The sequence below is a fragment of the Carassius gibelio genome, chromosome A4 (genome assembly GCF_023724105.1).
Source record: "Carassius gibelio isolate Cgi1373 ecotype wild population from Czech Republic chromosome A4, carGib1.2-hapl.c, whole genome shotgun sequence".
NCBI classification, from domain to species: Eukaryota; Metazoa; Chordata; class Actinopteri; order Cypriniformes; family Cyprinidae; genus Carassius; species Carassius gibelio.
The window spans coordinates 13,694,936-13,714,825 of NC_068374.1; the positions used below are offsets into that span (position 1 = coordinate 13,694,936).

A 19,890-nucleotide genomic window follows, 5' to 3' on the forward strand; every position below is an offset into this window, starting at 1 on the left:
AGTTGACTTTTTTTGTATTAAAAACACTTTTCCTTTATTGGTCGGATGAAATATGCTAATTTTTTGAGATAGGAATTTTGGGTTTTCATGAGCTGTATGCCAAAATCATCAGTATTAAAACAATAAAAGACCTGAAATATTTCAGTTGGTGTGCAATAAATCTAAAATATATGAAAGTTTAATTTTTATCATTACATTATGGAAAATAATGAACTTTATCACAATATGCAAATTTTTTGAGAAGGACCTGTAGGGTTGTGATTGTCAGGTTGCAAAGCAAAGACAAACAGTCAGGATCGGCCAGCAAATCCTGGATTTACAACTTCTTACAGACAGTTGAAATTGTATCTTCACAAGAAACTGAAGAAAACCAGAATAGTGTACATGCGAAATTGCTGGAATTACAATTAACAGAAGCAGTTGGAAAACAAGAAGTCGCACGAAGACCAGAGTGAATATACAGAACGGATAATGAAAGCGGCTGAGAATGCGCAGCTGAGCCGAGATGCCACTATGAGGCTAGTATCACCCCGGAGGCTTTGGATAAGATGAGGAATTTGACAGGTATAGAAGATAAAATTAAAGAATGGACAAAACCCTCATTAATGCCCAGAAAGAGCAAATACCTTTATTAGGATTTTGGCTTTCTATGGAATGGGAGATCCCTAATGCTGACAAAGTTCCGTTGCTGAGGCATGTAGGAAGAAGAATCCCAGGTGGGTGTAATTTAGTTATGCTGCTGAATAATGCGACCAGAGAAAAAATAGAAGAAAAACTAGCTGAGTATGATCTTGGTACAAAATATGTAAAAACAATGAGGAAATTTACACCAGAAAATAAACAAGCTCAAGGGCTACAGTTTAAAAAAAACGTTAACAACAATAAATTAAAAAAGCCAGAAAGCCAGAAAAAATATGAAGCAGAATATCACAGTGAAACAAGGAAGGTAAAAGGGTTAGTTCGCCCAAAAATGAAAATTATGTCATTAATAACGCACCCTTATGCTGTTCCAAACATGTAAGACCTCCTTTTATCTTCGGAACACAGTTTAATATATTTTAGATTTAGTCCGAGAGCTCTCAGTCCCTTCATTGAAGCTGTGTGTACGGTATACTGTCCATGTCCAGAAAGGTAAGAAAAACATAATCAAAGTAGTCCATGTGACATCAGAGGGTCCGTTGGAATTTTTTGAAGCATCAAAAATACATTTTGTTCCAAAAATGGCAAAAACGATTACTTTATTCAGCATTGTTTTCTCTTCCGTGTCTATTGTGAGAGACAGTTCAAATCAAAGCAGTCTGGATATCCGGTAAAATTTTCTAATTTTACATGCAAGTATTGTCACAGTGTCTGGTTTGTTGTTCCCCGGGGTTCCACTAGATGTCCTCCTTCTCACGGTGTCTGTCCCAGATCACTTCCTGTTTCCTTATATGGTCACCTTCCTCCTTGTTGTGTAATTGATTGTTTCCCCAGCTGTCTCCTGTTTCCCCATTATCCTTCTGTGTATAAATACCCAGTCTGTCTTAGTCTGTGTTACGGAGTCCTTGTTTAAATGTTACCGTTATTCATTCCCGTCATCCTTGTCTTGCCTTGCGTTAGTGTCTTGTTTATGTCTGCTTTGATCTTCTGGTTTTGACCCTGCCTGGACTGTTTACCCTTTTGGATTATCCCTAATAAACGACGTACCTGCAAATTGGTTCCTTCTTCGTGTTTTCCTAACACCTAACGTGACAGAAGGACTCCGTCACACAGAGAACCAGCGGTATGTCTGCTCATGCCTCATCCCCAGCCACAGGGCGGGACAGAGGTGGTTTTGATGGAACTCGCCTGGTGGTTTTCCGGGGGACCAGGGGAAGTCGCCGAGGAGGGAGTGGTCGAGAGGAGATTCAGCACCAATCTCAACCATGGCCTCCCTTCGACCCAGGGCTCGTGTGGGATGGATCAGACCCACCCTCTCACCATGGCAGACGGAGAGGTGAGAAGAAGCGCACGCCCGCCATGGTAACGCCACAACCCAAGATGGCCGCCAGCCCAGCGCCACAGCACCAAGTGGTCGCTAGCCCAGTACCACAACACAAGATGGCCGCCAGCTCCGCGCCACAGCACAAGATGGCCGCTGACTCATTCTTGGATTATTTCGCTACGCTATCAAGGATCCTAGAGGTTCCCAAGACGGGTCACGTCATGGCTGCTGAGCCAGCACCTCAGCACAAGATGGCCGCCAACCCAGCGCCACAGCACAAAATGGCCGCCAGCCCAGCGCCACAGCACAAGATGGCCGTCAGCCCACCGCCACAGTACAAGATGGCCGCTAACCCAGCGTCAATGCCCAAATTGGCCACCGGTCCAGCGCCACAGTACAAGAGGGCCGCCAACCCAGCGCCACAGCACAAGATGGCCGCCTGAGTCTCCAGATAAGGTGCAAGACGCTGTCCCGGAGGCAGAGGCGGTGCACGATGCTGTCCCAGAGGCAGAGGCGGTGCTCAATGCTGTTCCAGAGGTCGAGGCGGTGCCCGACACTGTTCCAGAGGCCGAGGTGGCACCCGATGCCGAGGCGGTGCCCGAGACTGTTCCGGAGGCCGAGGCGGTGCCCGAGACGGTGCCTGATGCCGAGGCGGCGCCCGATGCTGTTCCAGAGGCCGAGGTGGTGCCCGAGGTCGAGGCAGCGCCCATTGCTGTTCCAGAGGCCGAGGCGGTGCCCGAGGCCGTTCCCGAGGCAGTTACCGAGGCGGTGCCCGAGGCTGTTTCGGAGGTCGAGGCGGTGCCCGACACTGTTCCAGAGGCCGAGGTGGCACCCGATGCCGAGGCGGTGCCCGAAGGCCGTTCCCGAGGCACTTACCGAGGCGGTGACCGAGGCTGTTCCGGAGGTCGAGGCGGTGCCCGACACTGTTCCAGAGGCCAAGGTGGCACCCGATGCTGAGGCGGTGCCCGAGGCTGTTCCGGAGGCCGAGGCGGTGCCCGAGACGGTGCCTGATGCCGAGGAGGTGCCCGAGACGGTGCCTGATGCCGAGGCGGCGCCCGATCCAGTTCTGGAGGCCGGGGCGGGGCCCGAGGCTGTTCCCAATGCAGTTACCGAGGCAGTGCCCGTTGCTGTTCCAGAGGCTGAGGCGGTGCTAGAGGCTGATCCCGAGGCCGTTACCGAGGTGGTGCCCGAGGCCGTTCCGGAGGCCGAGGCGGTGCCCGAGGCCGTTCCCGAGGCAGTTGCCGAGGCGGTGCCCGAGGCTGTTCCGGAGGTCGAGGCGGTGCCCGACGCTGTTCCAGAGGCCGAGGTGGCACCTGATGCCGAGGCGGTGCCCGAGGCCGTTCCGGAGGTCGAGGCGGTGCCCGAGGCTGTTCCAGAGGCCGAGGCGGTGCCCGATCCAGTTCTGGAGGCTGAGGCGGTGCCTGATGCCAAGGTGGTGCCCGAGGCTGTTCCAGAGCCAGGGCCAGTCACCGAGGACCCTCCAGAGCCAGGGCCAGTCACCAATTACCCTCCAGAGCCAAGTCAAGTCACTGGGTGGTCTGCTGCTCCGTTCCGGGGGACTCCGGTCTCAACCACGGGGACGTGGTGGCCGTCCGCTCCGCCCTGGAGGGCTCTGACTTTGACCACAAGGTTGTGGTGGTCCTCCGCTCCGCCCTGGAGGGCTCTGACTTTGACCACAAGGCTGTGGTGGTCTTCCGCTCCGCCCTGGAGGGTTTTGACTTTGACCACAAGGCTGTGGTGGTCTTCCGCTCCGCCCTGGTGGGCGCCTCAACAGGTCCTTCAGGGATTTCTGTGTGTTGTTTTGGTTTCTGTTATGTTTCTGTCTGTTCCCCTCAGTTTGTCTGGCCCTCCGTCCCTCCCCCTGTACCTCCTCCGGCCCTCCTCCCTCCTGGTGTCCTTGTTTTATGTTTTCATTTCTGGTGTTTGTCCCCCATGTCTTCTTTTTCCGGCCCTCCGTCCCTCCCCCTGAGCCTCCACCTGTCCGCCTCCCTCCTGGTCTCTGTGTTGTGTTTTGTCTTGGAGCGTCTGGGAGCCGCTCCGTAGAGGGGGGGTACTGTCACAGTGTCTGGGTTGTTGTTCCCCGGGGTTCCACTAGATGTCCTCCTTCTCACGGTGTCTGTCCCAGATCACTTCCTGTTTCCTTATATGGTCACCTTCCTCCTTGTTGTGTAATTGATTGTTTCCCCAGCTGTCTCCTGTTTCCCCATTATCCTTCTGTGTATAAATACCCAGTCTGTCTTAGTCTGTGTTACGGAGTCCTTGTTTAAATGTTACCGTTATTCATTCCCGTCATCCTTGTCTTGCCTTGCGTTAGTGTCTTGTTTATGTCTGCTTTGATCTTCTGGTTTTGACCCTGCCTGGACTGTTTACCCTTTTGGATTATCCCTAATAAACGACGTACCTGCAATTGGTTCCTTCTTCGTGTTTTCCTAACACCTAACGTGACAAGTATAGCTGAAATCATTCAGTCACTATTTCATATTTATGCCGTTGTTCTTTCTCCCTTTCCCCCGTGATTTTGTCTATATAGCGAATATAAGACGACCCCCCATTTTTCAGCCTATTTTTAGGACAAAAAAACTTGTCTTATATTCGGGTATATACGGTAATTATAAATCAATTGTCATAATATTGAACAATATTACTGTTTGTTGTTGTATTTTTCAAAACTTGAAACTTTGTGTGTGTGCGCGTGTGTATGTGCCTATCTCAAACAAGTAGCCCTCAAGACTATTTTATCCCTTCAGGGAGCCCTCACTCACAAAAAGGTTGGAGACCCCTGCCGTAAGAACAAAAATTAAAAAAGGCAAAAAGATTAGGAGGACTAAGGTAATTCAAAAGATGGAAAAACGTTCTAAATTGAACGAGGAGGAAACATGGAAAACTAAGAAGGAGCGAGTCAACTCTGATACAGAATGAAGGTTAGCTGGCCAGTTGAAACAGAGACTGTGTGACCCAAAAGTTAAAGAAGAAAATGAAAATGTATATATTTAATAATTCCTGGAACAAAGTATTTGATTAACACATGCAGAAATTTCTGTCTCAACTGAGCCTTGAGAGTTAAATAGTACAATAGAGGTACAAACATATGACGGACAAGTTAAAACAGAAAAAACATGCGAACGATATGGAACTATGATTGAAAGTTCTGAAAATGTATTAGTAGCAAAAGATCTGAAAAAAGTTTTAAGATTAAAGCCGGTTAATTATGAGCAACAATTAAGAAGAATCGAAAATGAAATTAAAGGTTTACAATGGGCTAAGGAGCGGTTAATGTCAGAGCTACGTACGGAGCAAAAATGACTGCGGCAAGGTAGATGATAGGTTTACACATGTTATTGAGGGTGGAATTCATAAACCACAAAGGCAATACCCAATTAATAAAAACGGAATGGCAGAACTAACTTTGACCATAAAAGAGCTCGAAGAACAGGGAGTTATAAAACAAGTTAAAGGAGCTATTACTAACTCGCCGATCCAGTCAGCTGTGAAACCGGACGGGACATATAGATTTCTTACAAACTTTAAGCCTTTGAATCATTTAACAAGACCGGGTAAACGTTATGTAATTAATGCGTGAGATACAGTTGAAAAAAATACGAGATGGACAGTTTTATTCAAAAATTTATTTTGCCAGTGGATTCTACTCGATTCCTCTAGCCGAAGAAAGTCATGAAAACACTGCTTTTACTGTAAACAACAAACATTATGTTTACCGACGTTTGTTGATGGGTCATTAAAACTCGCCTATAACTTTTCAATTGGTAAGGTGTGAAATTCTGAAAGATTTAGACGTTGAACTTTATATAAACAACATATTAATCGTGTCAAATGGAGAACGAGAACACGTAAACATTGGAACAGAATTGTTGCAACGACTTGAGTAAGCAGGTTTGAAAACAAATATAAAAAAGACACAATTAATGACTGATATAGTTGAATTTTTGGGATTTTGGATTTCAGCAGGTAACAGAGGCCCCACAACTTAACTTGAGACCCCAAAAACAGTTAGACAGAGCCAGCAAACAATGGGGTTACTGGGTTATGTTAGACTTAATCCCTCACTTTAGCCAGATGTCTAAACTTATTCTTGAGACTATCAAAGGTGGATGCTTGAAATGGACCGAAAAAGCTAAAGAAGCGTTGATAGAAATTAAAACGGCTATTTTAAACTCAGGACAGCTGGAAGGAAGAAATGATCAGAAAAATTTAGAAGCTGACTTGGAAACAGACGAAGCAGGTTACCAATTAATAGTAAGAAATGGAAAAAAGTAACATACCTGAATTATGACTGGAAGCTGGGAGATCCCAGAACTTAAATTTACTGGTGTGGAGAAGCAGCTGGCAGCACTTAGCAAATGATATTCCGAGCTGAAAGGCCTGGCAAGGGGCCAGAAAATATTTATTAACACAAAACAGCAGTATTAGCTCATGTCTCCAAAAACAATGTAAAGGATGCCCATGCGCTTAATAGCCAATGGCAGAAATGGGAAAGTATGCTTCTAGATCCAGATCTGAAAATCAGACAAAAGGAACTTAAAAAATGACAGAAAAAGAAATTAGAGCTTTATAAAAATACAGTTGTTTTCACAGATGGCTCAAAAACGGCCGCAGACAAGGAAGCTCACTGGGCTTTCATTCTGAAACAGAGCAACATGGTCATAGCTTCAAAAGAGGGAGTAGTGCAAGGCACAGGACAGTACACAGAGCTCATGACAGTGTTACAGGCTTTGAAAACACTGAAAAACTTGGATATTTACAGGCCATAATAGTGACGGATAGCAGTTGCAACAGAAATTAATGACAATTTGCAAATCCAGAATAAGAACGGTTACACCAAGTCAAAAGGTAAGCAAATTGAACACGCACCATTATGGCAAGAGGTAATAAGTGAATTTGACGTTACGGTTATACATCAGCCGGGATATTCCTAGGTAGACAAAGGAAATAATGAAGTTGATAAATTAGCGTGCATGAGACGAATAGTAGTGATTAAAGAAACAGAAGGAAACATAATACAGACAATACTTAACCAAATTATGCACCCAAGTGTAAATTTAGTTTGCAAAGTTTTGACAGATAATAAAATACATATTTCTAACTGAAGACAGAAATATAGAAACATAAGGTTAAATTGTGAACAGTGCATGCGTAAAGGCTATAATAAAACAATACGAAGTGATTTTGGAGCTATTATACCAGACAGAGTGAACCAGGCATGGTCTTTGGACATCGCTGGACATTTGATCCTGAGGTCTAAAGACGGTAATAAATATCCATTGGTGGTAGTAGATGGCTTTACGGGCCGAATTTTGGGAAAGCCTTTAAAAGAGACAAATGCAAATGCAATTATTAAAGATGTCAATTAATTACTGGTAGCTTGGGGCTGGCCAGAAAAAATTAGGGTTGACAACGGCACAGATTTTATAGGAAAACAGTTTGAAGACTTTGTAACTGAAAAACATATCAGTTTAATTAAATCTATAAGATTGCCCAGAGTCAAACGCAATAGCTGAGAGATCTATAGGGATTCTAAAAAGCCGGAAACGGGCCAATTGTAATCATGATAGATGGGATGAATATATGGAAGATTTAATGTTTTATGTTAATCTTACAGAGATCAAACGCCAAAAGACCAGCCAGAAGACTCTTGCCGAGTAGGAGACCACGTCTGGATCAGGTTAGACAATAAACATAAAAATAAACCAGTTAAAGATTTAATTACTAAGAAGGATAAAATAATTTAAGTAGTTGATAAACATACTGTGGAATTAGCAGATAATGGCCTCTGGAGTTAGAGGAATTTGGTCTTGGTTAAAAACTAAGGACAAGAAAATTTTATTCAAACAGGAAGATTATCAATTAGATAAGGATGAGCTTATTAAATTGATTGAGATTAATTACCAGAGAGGTGTGATTAGAATTTAAACTAATCTAATGAGAAGATGCGATGCTAATTATATAGCGAAGGATATTGAGCATGAAAAAGCCAGACAGACAGGTAGATTGCATAAACCTGTTAAGCTGACATGTGATATAGCATATGTATGTGTATGCTATTTGTGGTAGTTTTGGAGAATACCTGTGGTGGGAAGCACCAGCGATAAGCAAGACCAAATCCAGGGAGGAATTAAAAAGCAATAAAAAAAATAGTAAACCTCTAACTATGCCAAGAATAAAGAGGGAACAATATTACAAAACTCCTGGAGGAATAAAAGCAGCTTTGTGTGTTCTCTGCCAAGAATGTAGAATTAGTTTCCCTAAAGTTGAAGTAATAATGACACAGCGGCTTGGAGAAAAGTAAACCATTTGTGATTGTTTGTGGACAGGGAATATGTGATTAAATGCGATGTATGTCTCGATGACATTAAAACACCGTAAATTGCTGGTACATGGCAGACATAAAGTTTGGTCTTGGAACAAGACCTATGGTGATTTATCTAGTACAGACAAAATTGAAGGTTCAAGATTGCACGTTGATAACATGACTTATCAACAACAGCTGGGAAATTCAGGCGTCGATTATCGATGGTCATACCATATTAAGAGAAATATGGATGACATTCAAAATAAATGGCTCCTAGTTGACCCCGAAGGTCTGGGAACGGAGCTGGAGTGCTTGAAAACTTGCTTTGACGAGAAGGTCAAAGCATGCCGGCCAGATATAAGGGAACTGGAATTATCTGGTCCGTAGGCACCGTTGCTAAAACGCTATTAGAAAGTAATATAGGTGAGTGAATAATGGCACCTAGAATTGATTTTCTGAGACGTGGACAATCCAATGACTCAAATAGCAATGTGCGTTGCCAATTTGGACAATTAGATGAAGAAAGATGTCCAAATAAACTAATAGTGAAAAGAAGCAGAGTTCTGTGTGTCCCGATTGCATTCTGGAGACAGAAGAGCCAGCAAGCTGCTGTATTATCTCCGGGCAAAAAGCCAATTATGGAAGGGTTACAGCAGCCTTCTCTGAATACATGTTTTAAACTAATGGTGTAAGTTGTTTAAAACATGACCACCACTTCTGAACCACAAATTCTAGCATGTGCGGTTGACATTGAGTTGGCACAAGAGTAAGTATTGGGTAAATTGACAAAAGGTTCAGAAGGGGGGAGGTTTGAATTATTGTGTTATTATTATTTTTATTTTTCTCTCAGGAATGATGAAATTACAAGAAGGAGATGAGAGAGAGAAATGAGCCAGGAAAATACAACGCTGGCGAAAACCCTAAATACTGTACCACGACCTAGTCTGACGGTATTATTAGTAACGGGTTGTGATTTTAACAGGAATTTGGCCGATAATTAATTTCACTACAAAAGTGATTGTGGTTGATGAGATTACTGTTAAAAAAGTTTCCAACTGTACTATAGTGACTAAATTCTTTTCAGGGCCATGTGAGCGAAAAACATTGGTAGAATGTAGCCAATGAGAGGAAATTATTAAAAAATTATACAGTGGGGAAAGATACATTAGTGAAATGTAGAATAAGGTCAAGCCCATGTAACATTAACGGATAAAGAGAATTTGGATTTGGCACTGCCTGCAGCATATACTCTATATTGGACCTAGAGAGACATTAGGGTGTTACACGAGCAACACTGAGGACAGTGTTATGCCAAATAAAGAAACCCAGATTATTCTAACTCCGCTCATTCTGATAGAGGTACCCAATGTGTAAAATATGTGTTGTATGATCCTAAACGTGCATTCCAAAGAAACTGTGAAAAATAATATAATGACAATAAATATACAATGTATGAAACTACAAAAAATGATGGGATCCATTTGCATGGATAAATTGGTTTATATATTGACATAGGTTAATATTAATATATTATTATACATTAATATTGGTAAGGTGAAACTACTGAATGAATTAGTGTATATTCAAAAGGATTGAGAACTCCTGTGGGAAAATGTGCTTACTGAAAATGAACTGAAAGGGATCAAATGATAATACAATTAATTTGTATTATTTATTTATTTATTTGCTGATACAGGAACTAATATTTTGGAGAGCATTACTGTGAAAAGCATTAAAGCTCAAAAAAAATTGATGAAAAACAGAGAATCTCATGATGGAATGAGTATAAAAGATAGAAATAAAAATATTAAATATAAAACTACCTGGCAAAGCGTTTACTATCCTTTTCCTGTAGTTAGGATGAGATTTCAGGTAAATGATAGCAGAATAATTTGGGCTATTCCTAAGGAAATCCCAGAATACCACAATGTTATGACTATATCAACACCAAATTATAAAATGTAAGTTAATATCAGTGGCATTCTAGATGACAAGGAGGTTTTGACTATTGACAGAAGCTTATGGACTGTTTAATACTTTACAGGAAAACTGTTTATTTACCTAGGATGGCCTTATTTAAATATGTCTTTAGATAGTTATTTTAGAAGATTGGATATTAATCAAGGAATTAATAGGATGTTGGCTTAAGGAGTCACATCGTATAAGCCCATATATATGGATAATGGAGAGAATTATGCTGAAGAAGATAAAAGTAAATGTATAACTCCGTACCCATTGTATTGGACAGTAGCTAGACTACAATATACTAACTTGCATGCAGTATACAGACAATGGATATTTGATACTGTATGTTATTTTACTAGTAGGAGCTTTCATTGAGATTTTGATTTTGTGAGAACTAAAGGGCCTTGGAGGACTGGTAAGAAGTTTATTAAAAATCTGTTATTCTACAGTCGTTAATATTATCATGCAGGTGTTTGGGCTTAGTAGGAGTACAGATAAAGAGGACAAACAAGTGCTCATTGAAAGAGGGATTCATCGAAAGACCTTGACCGAACGTAGCACTCCTTTGGTGCATAAGGTATGAGACTTTAATTCTGAAATGAATGGCATTTCAATAGAGTGCCACGAAGGGTGAACAGTTGAGTGATATACAATGGATAACTGTAAGAATTATTCTACCAGCATTGCTGTTTTCTCAGGAAACAGTGACAACCTTTTGAAAATTCTGGTAAACAACTGTCTTTTTATTACAGTGAATATGATATGATATTATAAAAAATAATAATATAAATTAAAATAAAAAGTTTTTATTTTCTATTTTTATTATTTTTGAACTTCATTTAAGTGGGTTATTGGTTCTGAAAATGTATGCATGATTTATTATGGAAACCTGATATGATAGTTAACTTTAAATAAATTAAGAACAAATACAAAGGACCACAATTTGAAAAAAAAAAACAAAAAAAACATTGTTCTTTTAATGCTCATATAGGAATTAAGGAGAGCCTCAGGTGGAGAATTATTGACAAGAAAATTTAATTACTGGATTGTTATTGGGAAAGATAATTGTATGAGATGCCGTCAATTCCTGACTGATTTAAGAGCGAACTTTGTAATGGGGGATTTATGCCAGGAATGTTTCTGCAAGAATACATTCATTATGTGGATTAATGACTATGATGAGGCAGAATATAATGTTGAATCTTATGAATTGATGACTGGAGTGTATGTGGACATTTGAAAAAAAAAAACTTACAATCTTTTTAAACGTAAAGACTGGTACAGATTGGAGATCGGGGGATTAGATTCTTGTGCACTGCTTGCATAATAAATTTACAGCTGAAGTTGTAAAAGTGGTCAAATTTGATGAACTGCTTTTTATTATAGGCAGAGAAATTTGTGGAATTCCTGGAGAAAGAGGATTTAACTCCGACTCAGCCCGCCTTCATGCCCCAAGGTGCAAAGAATCAAACAAGCGGCTCGCACACCAGAAGGTATGCCTGGAATGCCAGATCCCCTCTCTTGGCTTCTGAAGAGGATGTCAGAGACAGGGGAAGAGCCACACGTTTCTGAGTGAGGACCCCTGGGGGCATCTTACTGGGGCCTGTGTACATGAAATTACAAATGGACGTTTGTTGAGTGCAAGATTTGGACAGTATCTTAGCATTGTCAAGCAGAGCACGAAGATTTGGTCACCTGATACTACTGTATCTGGAAATGAGAAGAAAAAAAAGAGTGCAAAGAGAAAGAAAGAATGCTCGAGTTTGGCCTGAAAACTATATGGATGTGTTTCATACCAGCTTACTGATGCATGATGGCACTGTGTATATGATTCTTGCAAAATATAATAAGTTTAAAAAACATGTTGAACAGTACTTTAGCTTGAAGATGTTAGGATGACATTTTTCTTTTGCTTAAGTACAAATATGTAACCCTGTGATTAATGCTATATGGAAAATGTATTGCGTAACTTCACTAACATTAAGAAAACCGCTTACTTGCATGAAATGTATGCAGTGACTGATTTAGAGTAGAAACAATTATGTATTGGAAATAGTTTTTATGATAAACGGACAATATAGTAGTTAAGGTGTATTTCACAGATGGTTAAGAGGAAAAAGAAGAGGAAAGGGGCTAAAGCAATGCAAAGTAAACAACTGAAAGCCTCGGCAGAGGAGTTGGCAGCACTCCAGGTGATGACATCAGAAGAGCCAGCGTTTGACGTCTGTGTATAAAAGACTGAGAGAGCGACTCGACGGATGGATATTGAACAAGCACAGTATCCTTCGACGCCTGATACCAGCTGATTATACCTTGATTTTGTAACTTTACTATTGTACTTTGATTTAACTTTTGTTAACTTTAATAAAACTTGTATTTTATTATTGACAAGTTATGGTCTGCAAGAGTAGTAATTTAAGAGCCGTAAGCAAGAACTGACCACAGGGAAGTCTGCTGAGCAAGTTGTAAGTATTTTTGAAATGTGAGAAAATGTGAGAAAATCGAGCCGAGATCTCATAAAAAGCCAACTGTCTCACAATCATAACAGACAGGTATGCATTTTTATGCACTAGATTTTGTATTTGTTCAAAGGTTACATGCAATTTGTTGGATGGTTTGTATTTATTTGTGAAATATAATTCATTTATTTATATTTGTAAAACACTTATATTGTTATATTACTTAACTGCGTTTTAGCACAAATTGACCTTTGTATTTGAACATTGCTTTATGTTTGTTTGCGAGTCGAGTTTTCCTTTGCTAAGCAGATCGAGTTTGTTTGCAAAATGCTGGATTTGTTTGTTTAATTAATGGATGGAGAGCATGAATTCTGAGTATGGGTCACCATACTTGTCTGTATGTCACTTTCACTACCATCCTGTTGTGTTGTTGGTCCCCGTGACTTCATAACCCAAATTACACATCTGATTACAGATGGAGTATTCTGTTGATTACTTTCATACCCTTTACGGACCTTGAAACTGTTATTTACTTGGCAGTCTATTGGACAGACACAGGCCTCCTGATTTTCATCCAAAATATCTTAAATTGTATTCCGAAGTCAAACAGAGCTGTTACTGGTTTGGAACGACATAGGGGTAAGTGATTGACAAAATTTTAATTTTTGGGGTGGACTTTTTGAAAAAAGTGGTGTGAAATTTTTAATAAGGCCTCTCTCAACCCTGTTTTGGTCATTGATTTTGTAAGGAACTTGACAACACTCGTCAACAGATTGTTGAACTCAAGGATAGTGTTACAAGCCTGCACAATCCTGAGATTTGACATTTCCTGAAGAGTGGACTTCAATTATTTCATTAAACAATGCTTTTAAGGGTTCAGTAGCTTGGTATAATTCAATTAGCTTATAAGGCATCGCTGTAAAATAAGTGTTACCCTTCTGCAGGGGAATTGTTCCACAAGGTTTATTTATCAATCTTAACTCCGTGTCCAATTGCTTTCTGAGTATTACGTGTCATGTGTCATGGTTTATTTTCTTTTGGGGGTTCACTCATTGGATTCCAATGATTGGATGGAGTTTTGTCGGTAGAGTCTTTCAAGCATTTGTGGGAGTCAAGCCCAAGATTATTTATATTCACTTCATTACCTGTTGTTATGCTCTTTATGTTTGTAACCCGACCTACTGTGGTTTTTATTAAACCTCTTCATCAAATGTAATGCTAATCATTTGACTCCATTTTAGGATATCCAATCAAGAAAAACCTCAACTGATGGGTATCAATTCACACTTCTTTTTGGGGGTAGGCTCTTCAGGCAGGATCAGCTAAACCTGAATCCCCGGGATTTGGACAAATGATGGGGAATACGCCAAAATTACTTTTATACAACTATTCACTAATAATTGTAACTCACTCACCACCATCTGTTAACAATTTACAGAATAAATTCCATGTAAACGTTTACTTTCTCTCTGAGTCTTTCTGATAGAAATACATCCAACAAATTTTTTTAAACGTTGGCCATGTTTAGCAACAGAATCCAACTTTTTACAGTGAAAATAAGTCCCCTTTAATGTAACACAATAAAACAAGTCTGATTACAATAATAATCTATTTTTTTATTTAATACATTAAGACAAACTACTTGTGATGTTGATGGCAATATCCTAGTAGTTAGAGCACTAACAGTGCAACTGCCCCTCCAGCAGTTCATTTACACGACAACAACACTTTGGGGACTGAAAACGCATATCTTTGAAAACAGGTTTCAAAGTGCACGTTTTTGAAAATGGCAGCGTTTTCGTTTCTGTGTAAACACCCAAAACCAAAATCTCTAAAAACGGTGATGTCTTGCACGTGCATAGCACTTGTTAGGTATGTAGACATGCACAGTGTGTCAATTTTAAAGGCAAGCGCAAACAAACATATTCAACAATGGCAGAGTACATGGAACTGTTGTTGCTGCTCAAGAGTTTGCTAATGCTTCTTCAGCAAAGTGTGGATTTACTTCAATATTACAACCAAGAGCAGAGACGCATCACAAAAAAAACAATAGTCACTTCTCTACAGGTAATGTTTACAAGTTAGTTAGTTCTCTTTTATTGTCTCCCTTAGGAGAAATTAATCATAGGCAACTGGGAGAGCAGGTCAAAACACACTTAAAAAAAAAAATACATGTATACATCCACTTTACATATATACACAATAATAGTAATAATAAACCATTCCAAAACATAATTCCCACACAATCCTAATAATACACTAATATTACATGTTACCCATCACATCACTCTCACCCACATAAACAATTTCAATCACTTATTCAATAGTTTGACAGATAACGGAATTAGAGAGAATTTATATCTATTCAGCTTACAGATTGGAACTCTGTATCTCCTGCCCGAGGGCATTAGCTCATACTCCGTATGGAGAATATGACTAGGGTCACTAATAATTTTAAGACTCTGCTTCTTAACAGACCTCTCAAAAAATTTCCTGAAGAGAAAGTGGAGACAACATACCCATTATTTTTCCAGCTCTTCGCCCACATTCTGAAGTTGTGACCTCAGTTTAACAGTCAAATCACCGAACCATATTTTAAGACCATAGCATATTATAGATTCAATGGCTGATCTGTAAAACAGTAACATGATAGTTTTATCCACCCCATAGACCCTGAGCCTTCTCAAAAAATGTAAGCGCTGACTAGTTCCTGTACAAACATAGTTCACATAGCTCCATTGCAGCTGAAAATCAAAGTAGATATCTAAATACTTAAATGATATCTAAATACTTATATGATGTTACCTGCTCGACTTCCTGCTCATTAATTAAAATTGGACTATGATCACCCACCAACCTTGGGTCAAAGATCATTTAGTTATTTTGACATTCAACCTCAAATTATGTTCCTCAAACCACTGCACAACCCCTTCTATTTCTGATTTGTACATACCGACATCTTGTCAGCAAACTAAGTATAGTTGTATCATCAGAAAATTTAATGATGTAATTGTTTATGTACCGATTCATGCAGTCATTCATATATAACGTAAAGAGAATGGGAGAACTTACACGGCCTTGAGGAGCTCCAACATTTGTGACCAATATGTCAGATAAAGTTGAATAAATTTTCACTTGCTGTTGTCGTCTTGTTAGAAATGCATAGTACCATTTGACGATGTAAGGGTTCACTTCCATCTGTTTTAACTTAGATAACACAACATCTGGAAGTAGAGTATAAATGCTGAACTCCGATCCATAAACAACACTCTAACATAAGCTAAAGGACTTTCAAGGTATTTTAAAATAAGGTGCGTCATTGTACTCAAAGCATCTTCTGTACTCCTATTTACTTTGTACGCAAATTGATAAGGATCTAATTTATACAGTACATTCTCTCTCAGTTTTTCTGTCACAATACGTTAAAGGGATTTCATCACCATGGATGTTAACGCCACTGGTCTAAAGTTATACATATATATGGAACTGGGATAATGACTGCTTTTTTATATATTGTAGGAATAATTCCAGTGTCGAGTGATCATTGAAATAGTGGAGGCTGGAGATAATTCATCAGCAAATGTTTTAAGTAAAAAAGCTGAAAAACCATCTGGACCACTGGACTTTTTGGCATGTGGCCTTTTAAAGATTTTAGCAACAGCACTAAGGTCTATCACCATAATTCTATCCTTTGTATAATCACATATTACTGAACTAAGCAAATCTCTACATTCATCAATGCTACCATTTCCCGTCAATTCAAAATGATTATAAAAGTTATTAAATTCATTTGCTTTTTCAAATTCATTTAAAACCTGTATTTCTAACAAGGTGACAGAATAATTTTGAAAAGGTTGTTGTGTACACGTAAAACTTTTTTTTACATTTTTGACCACATGGTGTCGAGTAAAATGTAGCCTAAGGTTTGCTGTGATTGAACAGTGATGGCACATGAAAGGCTTCTCTCCAATTAGACATGATTCATACAATGTTTTCGATCTATGAAACTCACTCCACACTGATGACACAAACAGTCATCGGAGAAGGGCTGATGTGTCTTTTCTCAGGTGTGAATTCTCATGTGGGATTTAAGGTGTACCTTTCGAGAGAAACTTTTCCCACACTGGGTGCATGTGAAAGGCTTCTCTCCAGTGTGAATTCTCAGGTGAACTGTAAGGCTTCCTTTATCAATGAAACTCTTTCCACACTGTTGACAGGTGTGAGGCTTCTCTCCAGTGTGAATACGCCTGTGTTGATGAAATGCTGAACTATGTTTAAAACTTTTTCCACATTGATTGCAGATGAAAGGTTTTTCTTCGGTGTGAACTTTCATATGGCTTTTAAGATTAGATTTTCGAAAGAACGTTTTTCCACACTGCTGGCATGTGAACACGTTCTCTCTGTTGTGAGTTTTCATGTGGACTGTAAGACTCCCATTATTAGGGAAACTTCTCTCACATTGGTGGCAGCTGAGAAGGCTCTTCTCTCTAGTGTGAACTCTCATGTGGTATTTAATGTAGCTCTTTTGAGAGAAACCTTTTCCACACTGTTGGCATTTGAAAGGCTTCTTCTCTCCAGTGTGAATTCTCAGGTGATCCTTAAAGATTCTGCTATAAGTAAAACTTTGTCCACATTGCTGGCATGTGAAAGGCTTCTCTCCAGTGTGAGTTCTCATGTGGGGATACAATGCTGATCTTTGTGAAAAACCCTTACCACACTGAGAGCATATGTAAGGCTTCTCTTCAGTGTGAATTCTTTCATGTATTTTAAGATTTTCTTTTACAGTGAAACTTTTTGCACACTGTTGGCAGGGAAAAGGCTTCTCTCCAGAATGAATTCTCATGTGGATTCGAAGGTTTTTATTTAGAGTATAACCTTTCCCACACTGTTGGCAGGTGAAAGGCTTTTCTCCAGTGTGAACGCTCATGTGGGTTTTAAGGGTTTCATTTTGACTGAAACCTTTTCCACACTGTTGGCAGGTGAAAGGCTTTTCTCCAGTGTGAAGTCTCATGTGAACCTGAAGGTGTCCTCTTTCAGTGAAGCTTTGTCCACATTGCTGGCATGTGAAAGGCTTCTCTCCAGTGTGAGTTCTCATGTGGGGATACAATGCTGATCTTTGTGAAAAACCCTTACCACACTGAGGGCAGGTGAAAGGCTTTTCTCCAGTGTGAATAAATTCATGTACTTTAAGAGATGCTTTTCGAATGAAACTTTTTCCACACTGTTTGCAGATGAACTTCCCAGATCCTGTTTTCTGAGCTTTTTTTCGAATGGAAATCGTTTTTGACTGTGTGCAACTGAAAGATTTTTCTTCAGTTATGAAATCCTGATGCTTCTCATCACTCAGATTTTTCTCTTTGTTTTCATTCAGGTTTTGACTCTCTTCTTTCAGTGCCATCAGGTCTAAGGTGAAAGAAGACAAATACAAGTTAATCCTGGTTTAATGGCACAAAACTACAATTGTTCCATACACATTGCTCAAAAAAAATTAAGGGAACACTTAAATCACATATTGATTCTCAATGACTGCAATTTTCAATTCTAAAAATTATTTGAAAACCTTTATTTATAAACATTCTATAATTTTTAAGGATAAATATTAAGTGATAAGTTAAGGGAAACCAAAATCATCAACACACTGATCTGGTGTTTTTGATTTTGAATCCAGCCCTCGGTGTGAAAACTTAAGTTACAAGCTGATCCAACTTGCATGAAGTTCATCACAGCTACACATAATAGAAGTCAGTAGAGTGTATGGCCCCCACATACCTATCTATATGCACTCTCCACAATATCTGGCCAATACCTGGATCAGGACATCAGTGAGATCCTGAAGAGTCTGTTGTGCTACTTGACGGCTGTGGATGCTCTGATAATATCCCAGAGATTCTCAAATAGATTCAGGTCTGGAGAACGAGAGGTCCAGTAAATGGCATCAATACCTTTGTCATCTAAAGCTTGTCCATACACTTTTGCCTCACTAGGACAAACACTATCAGGCACCAGGTGGAAACCAGGACCCACTGCACCAGCATATGGTCTGACAATGGCTCGGAGGGTTTCATTGCAGTACCAAACAGCAGTAAAGGCACCATGGGCTAGAACGACTATGCTGCATGCAGCATAACATTGCCAATGCATCTCCAGATTTTGTCACATGTGCTCAGTGTGAACCTGCTTTGGTGTTCTCTGGCAAAAGCCAATCAAGCTGTAACAGTGCTGAGCTGTGAGCAAAGGTCCCACTAGAGAATGCTGACCCCTCATGGCACGCTTATTAAGTATGTTTTTGACAGTTTATCCCTGACAATTTAGTCAGAAACATGCACACCAGTAGCCTACTGGAGATAATTTTGCAGGGCTCTAGCAGTGCTCCTCGTGTTCCTTCTTGCACAAAGGAACAGATACCGGTCCTGCTGTTGGGTTGTTACCCTTTTGCCTCCCTGTCTAGATCTCATTGGTTAACAGCCTATCTCTCGGTATCTCATTCATGCTCTTGAAACTGTGTTGGGAGACACATCAAACATCCTTGCGACAGCACATATGGAGATAGCGACAGCTATCCTGGAGGAGCTGGACTGCACGAGCAAACATTTTGGGATATAAGAACTGCATCATGCTACAGACAAGTGACAAGGACCCAAACAAAACATAAAACTAAAGACAAATCAGTCAGGAAGAATAATTGTCAACAACGGTCTGTGGCCAACACCTGCAAAATCATTCCCTTTTTTGGGTGTTGTCTAGCGGTTGCTTCTCCAGGGCACCTGATTCACAATCACCTATGCTTCTTAATTGGACAGATTGATATCCCTAACATTAAACTGACTTGGTGCTGTACTGTGATTAGGTGTTGCCTTAATTGTTTGGAGCAGTGTAATACAGAACCATCCCGTATTTAGGACATCTAAGTCATGTTCCATATTAATGCTGCTTTTCACATGGCATCAGAATTGCAGTAAATACGAGTTTCCTAGGTAAAATTGTGCTTGGATTTTGCGTATATCCACCTGGATAAAAGAAACCATTAAAAGATCTGGGCCCCGTTCCCCAAAACTTTCTTATCGCTAAGCAGTTCTTAACCTATTCCTTAACCTCTCATGAGTTTGGTTGTGTGGGCCGCGAGTTGAAAAAGGTTGGGAACCACTGGCGTAGGCTATTTCGTAATGTCATTAAACCGTTTAAATTGGCAATCAATC

General features: G+C 40.2%; 2 protein-coding genes across 4 annotated transcripts in view; both read right to left on the bottom strand.

The window, feature by feature from the left end:
• The window catches only part of LOC127969271 (gastrula zinc finger protein XlCGF57.1-like), a 44,813-nt gene that overhangs the window by 21,011 nt on the left and 3,912 nt on the right, over window positions 1–19,890 (bottom strand). The window contains exon 2 of the mRNA XM_052571122.1: window positions 16,531–18,097. Within this exon, the coding sequence (XP_052427082.1) occupies window positions 16,758–18,097 (1,340 nt within the window). The 3' untranslated portion in view covers window positions 16,531–16,757. The remainder of the gene's footprint in view (window positions 1–16,530; window positions 18,098–19,890) is intronic.
• LOC127969347 (gastrula zinc finger protein XlCGF8.2DB-like) overlaps window positions 1–19,890 on the bottom strand; it is a 45,564-nt gene that overhangs the window by 20,863 nt on the left and 4,811 nt on the right. The window lies entirely within an intron of this gene.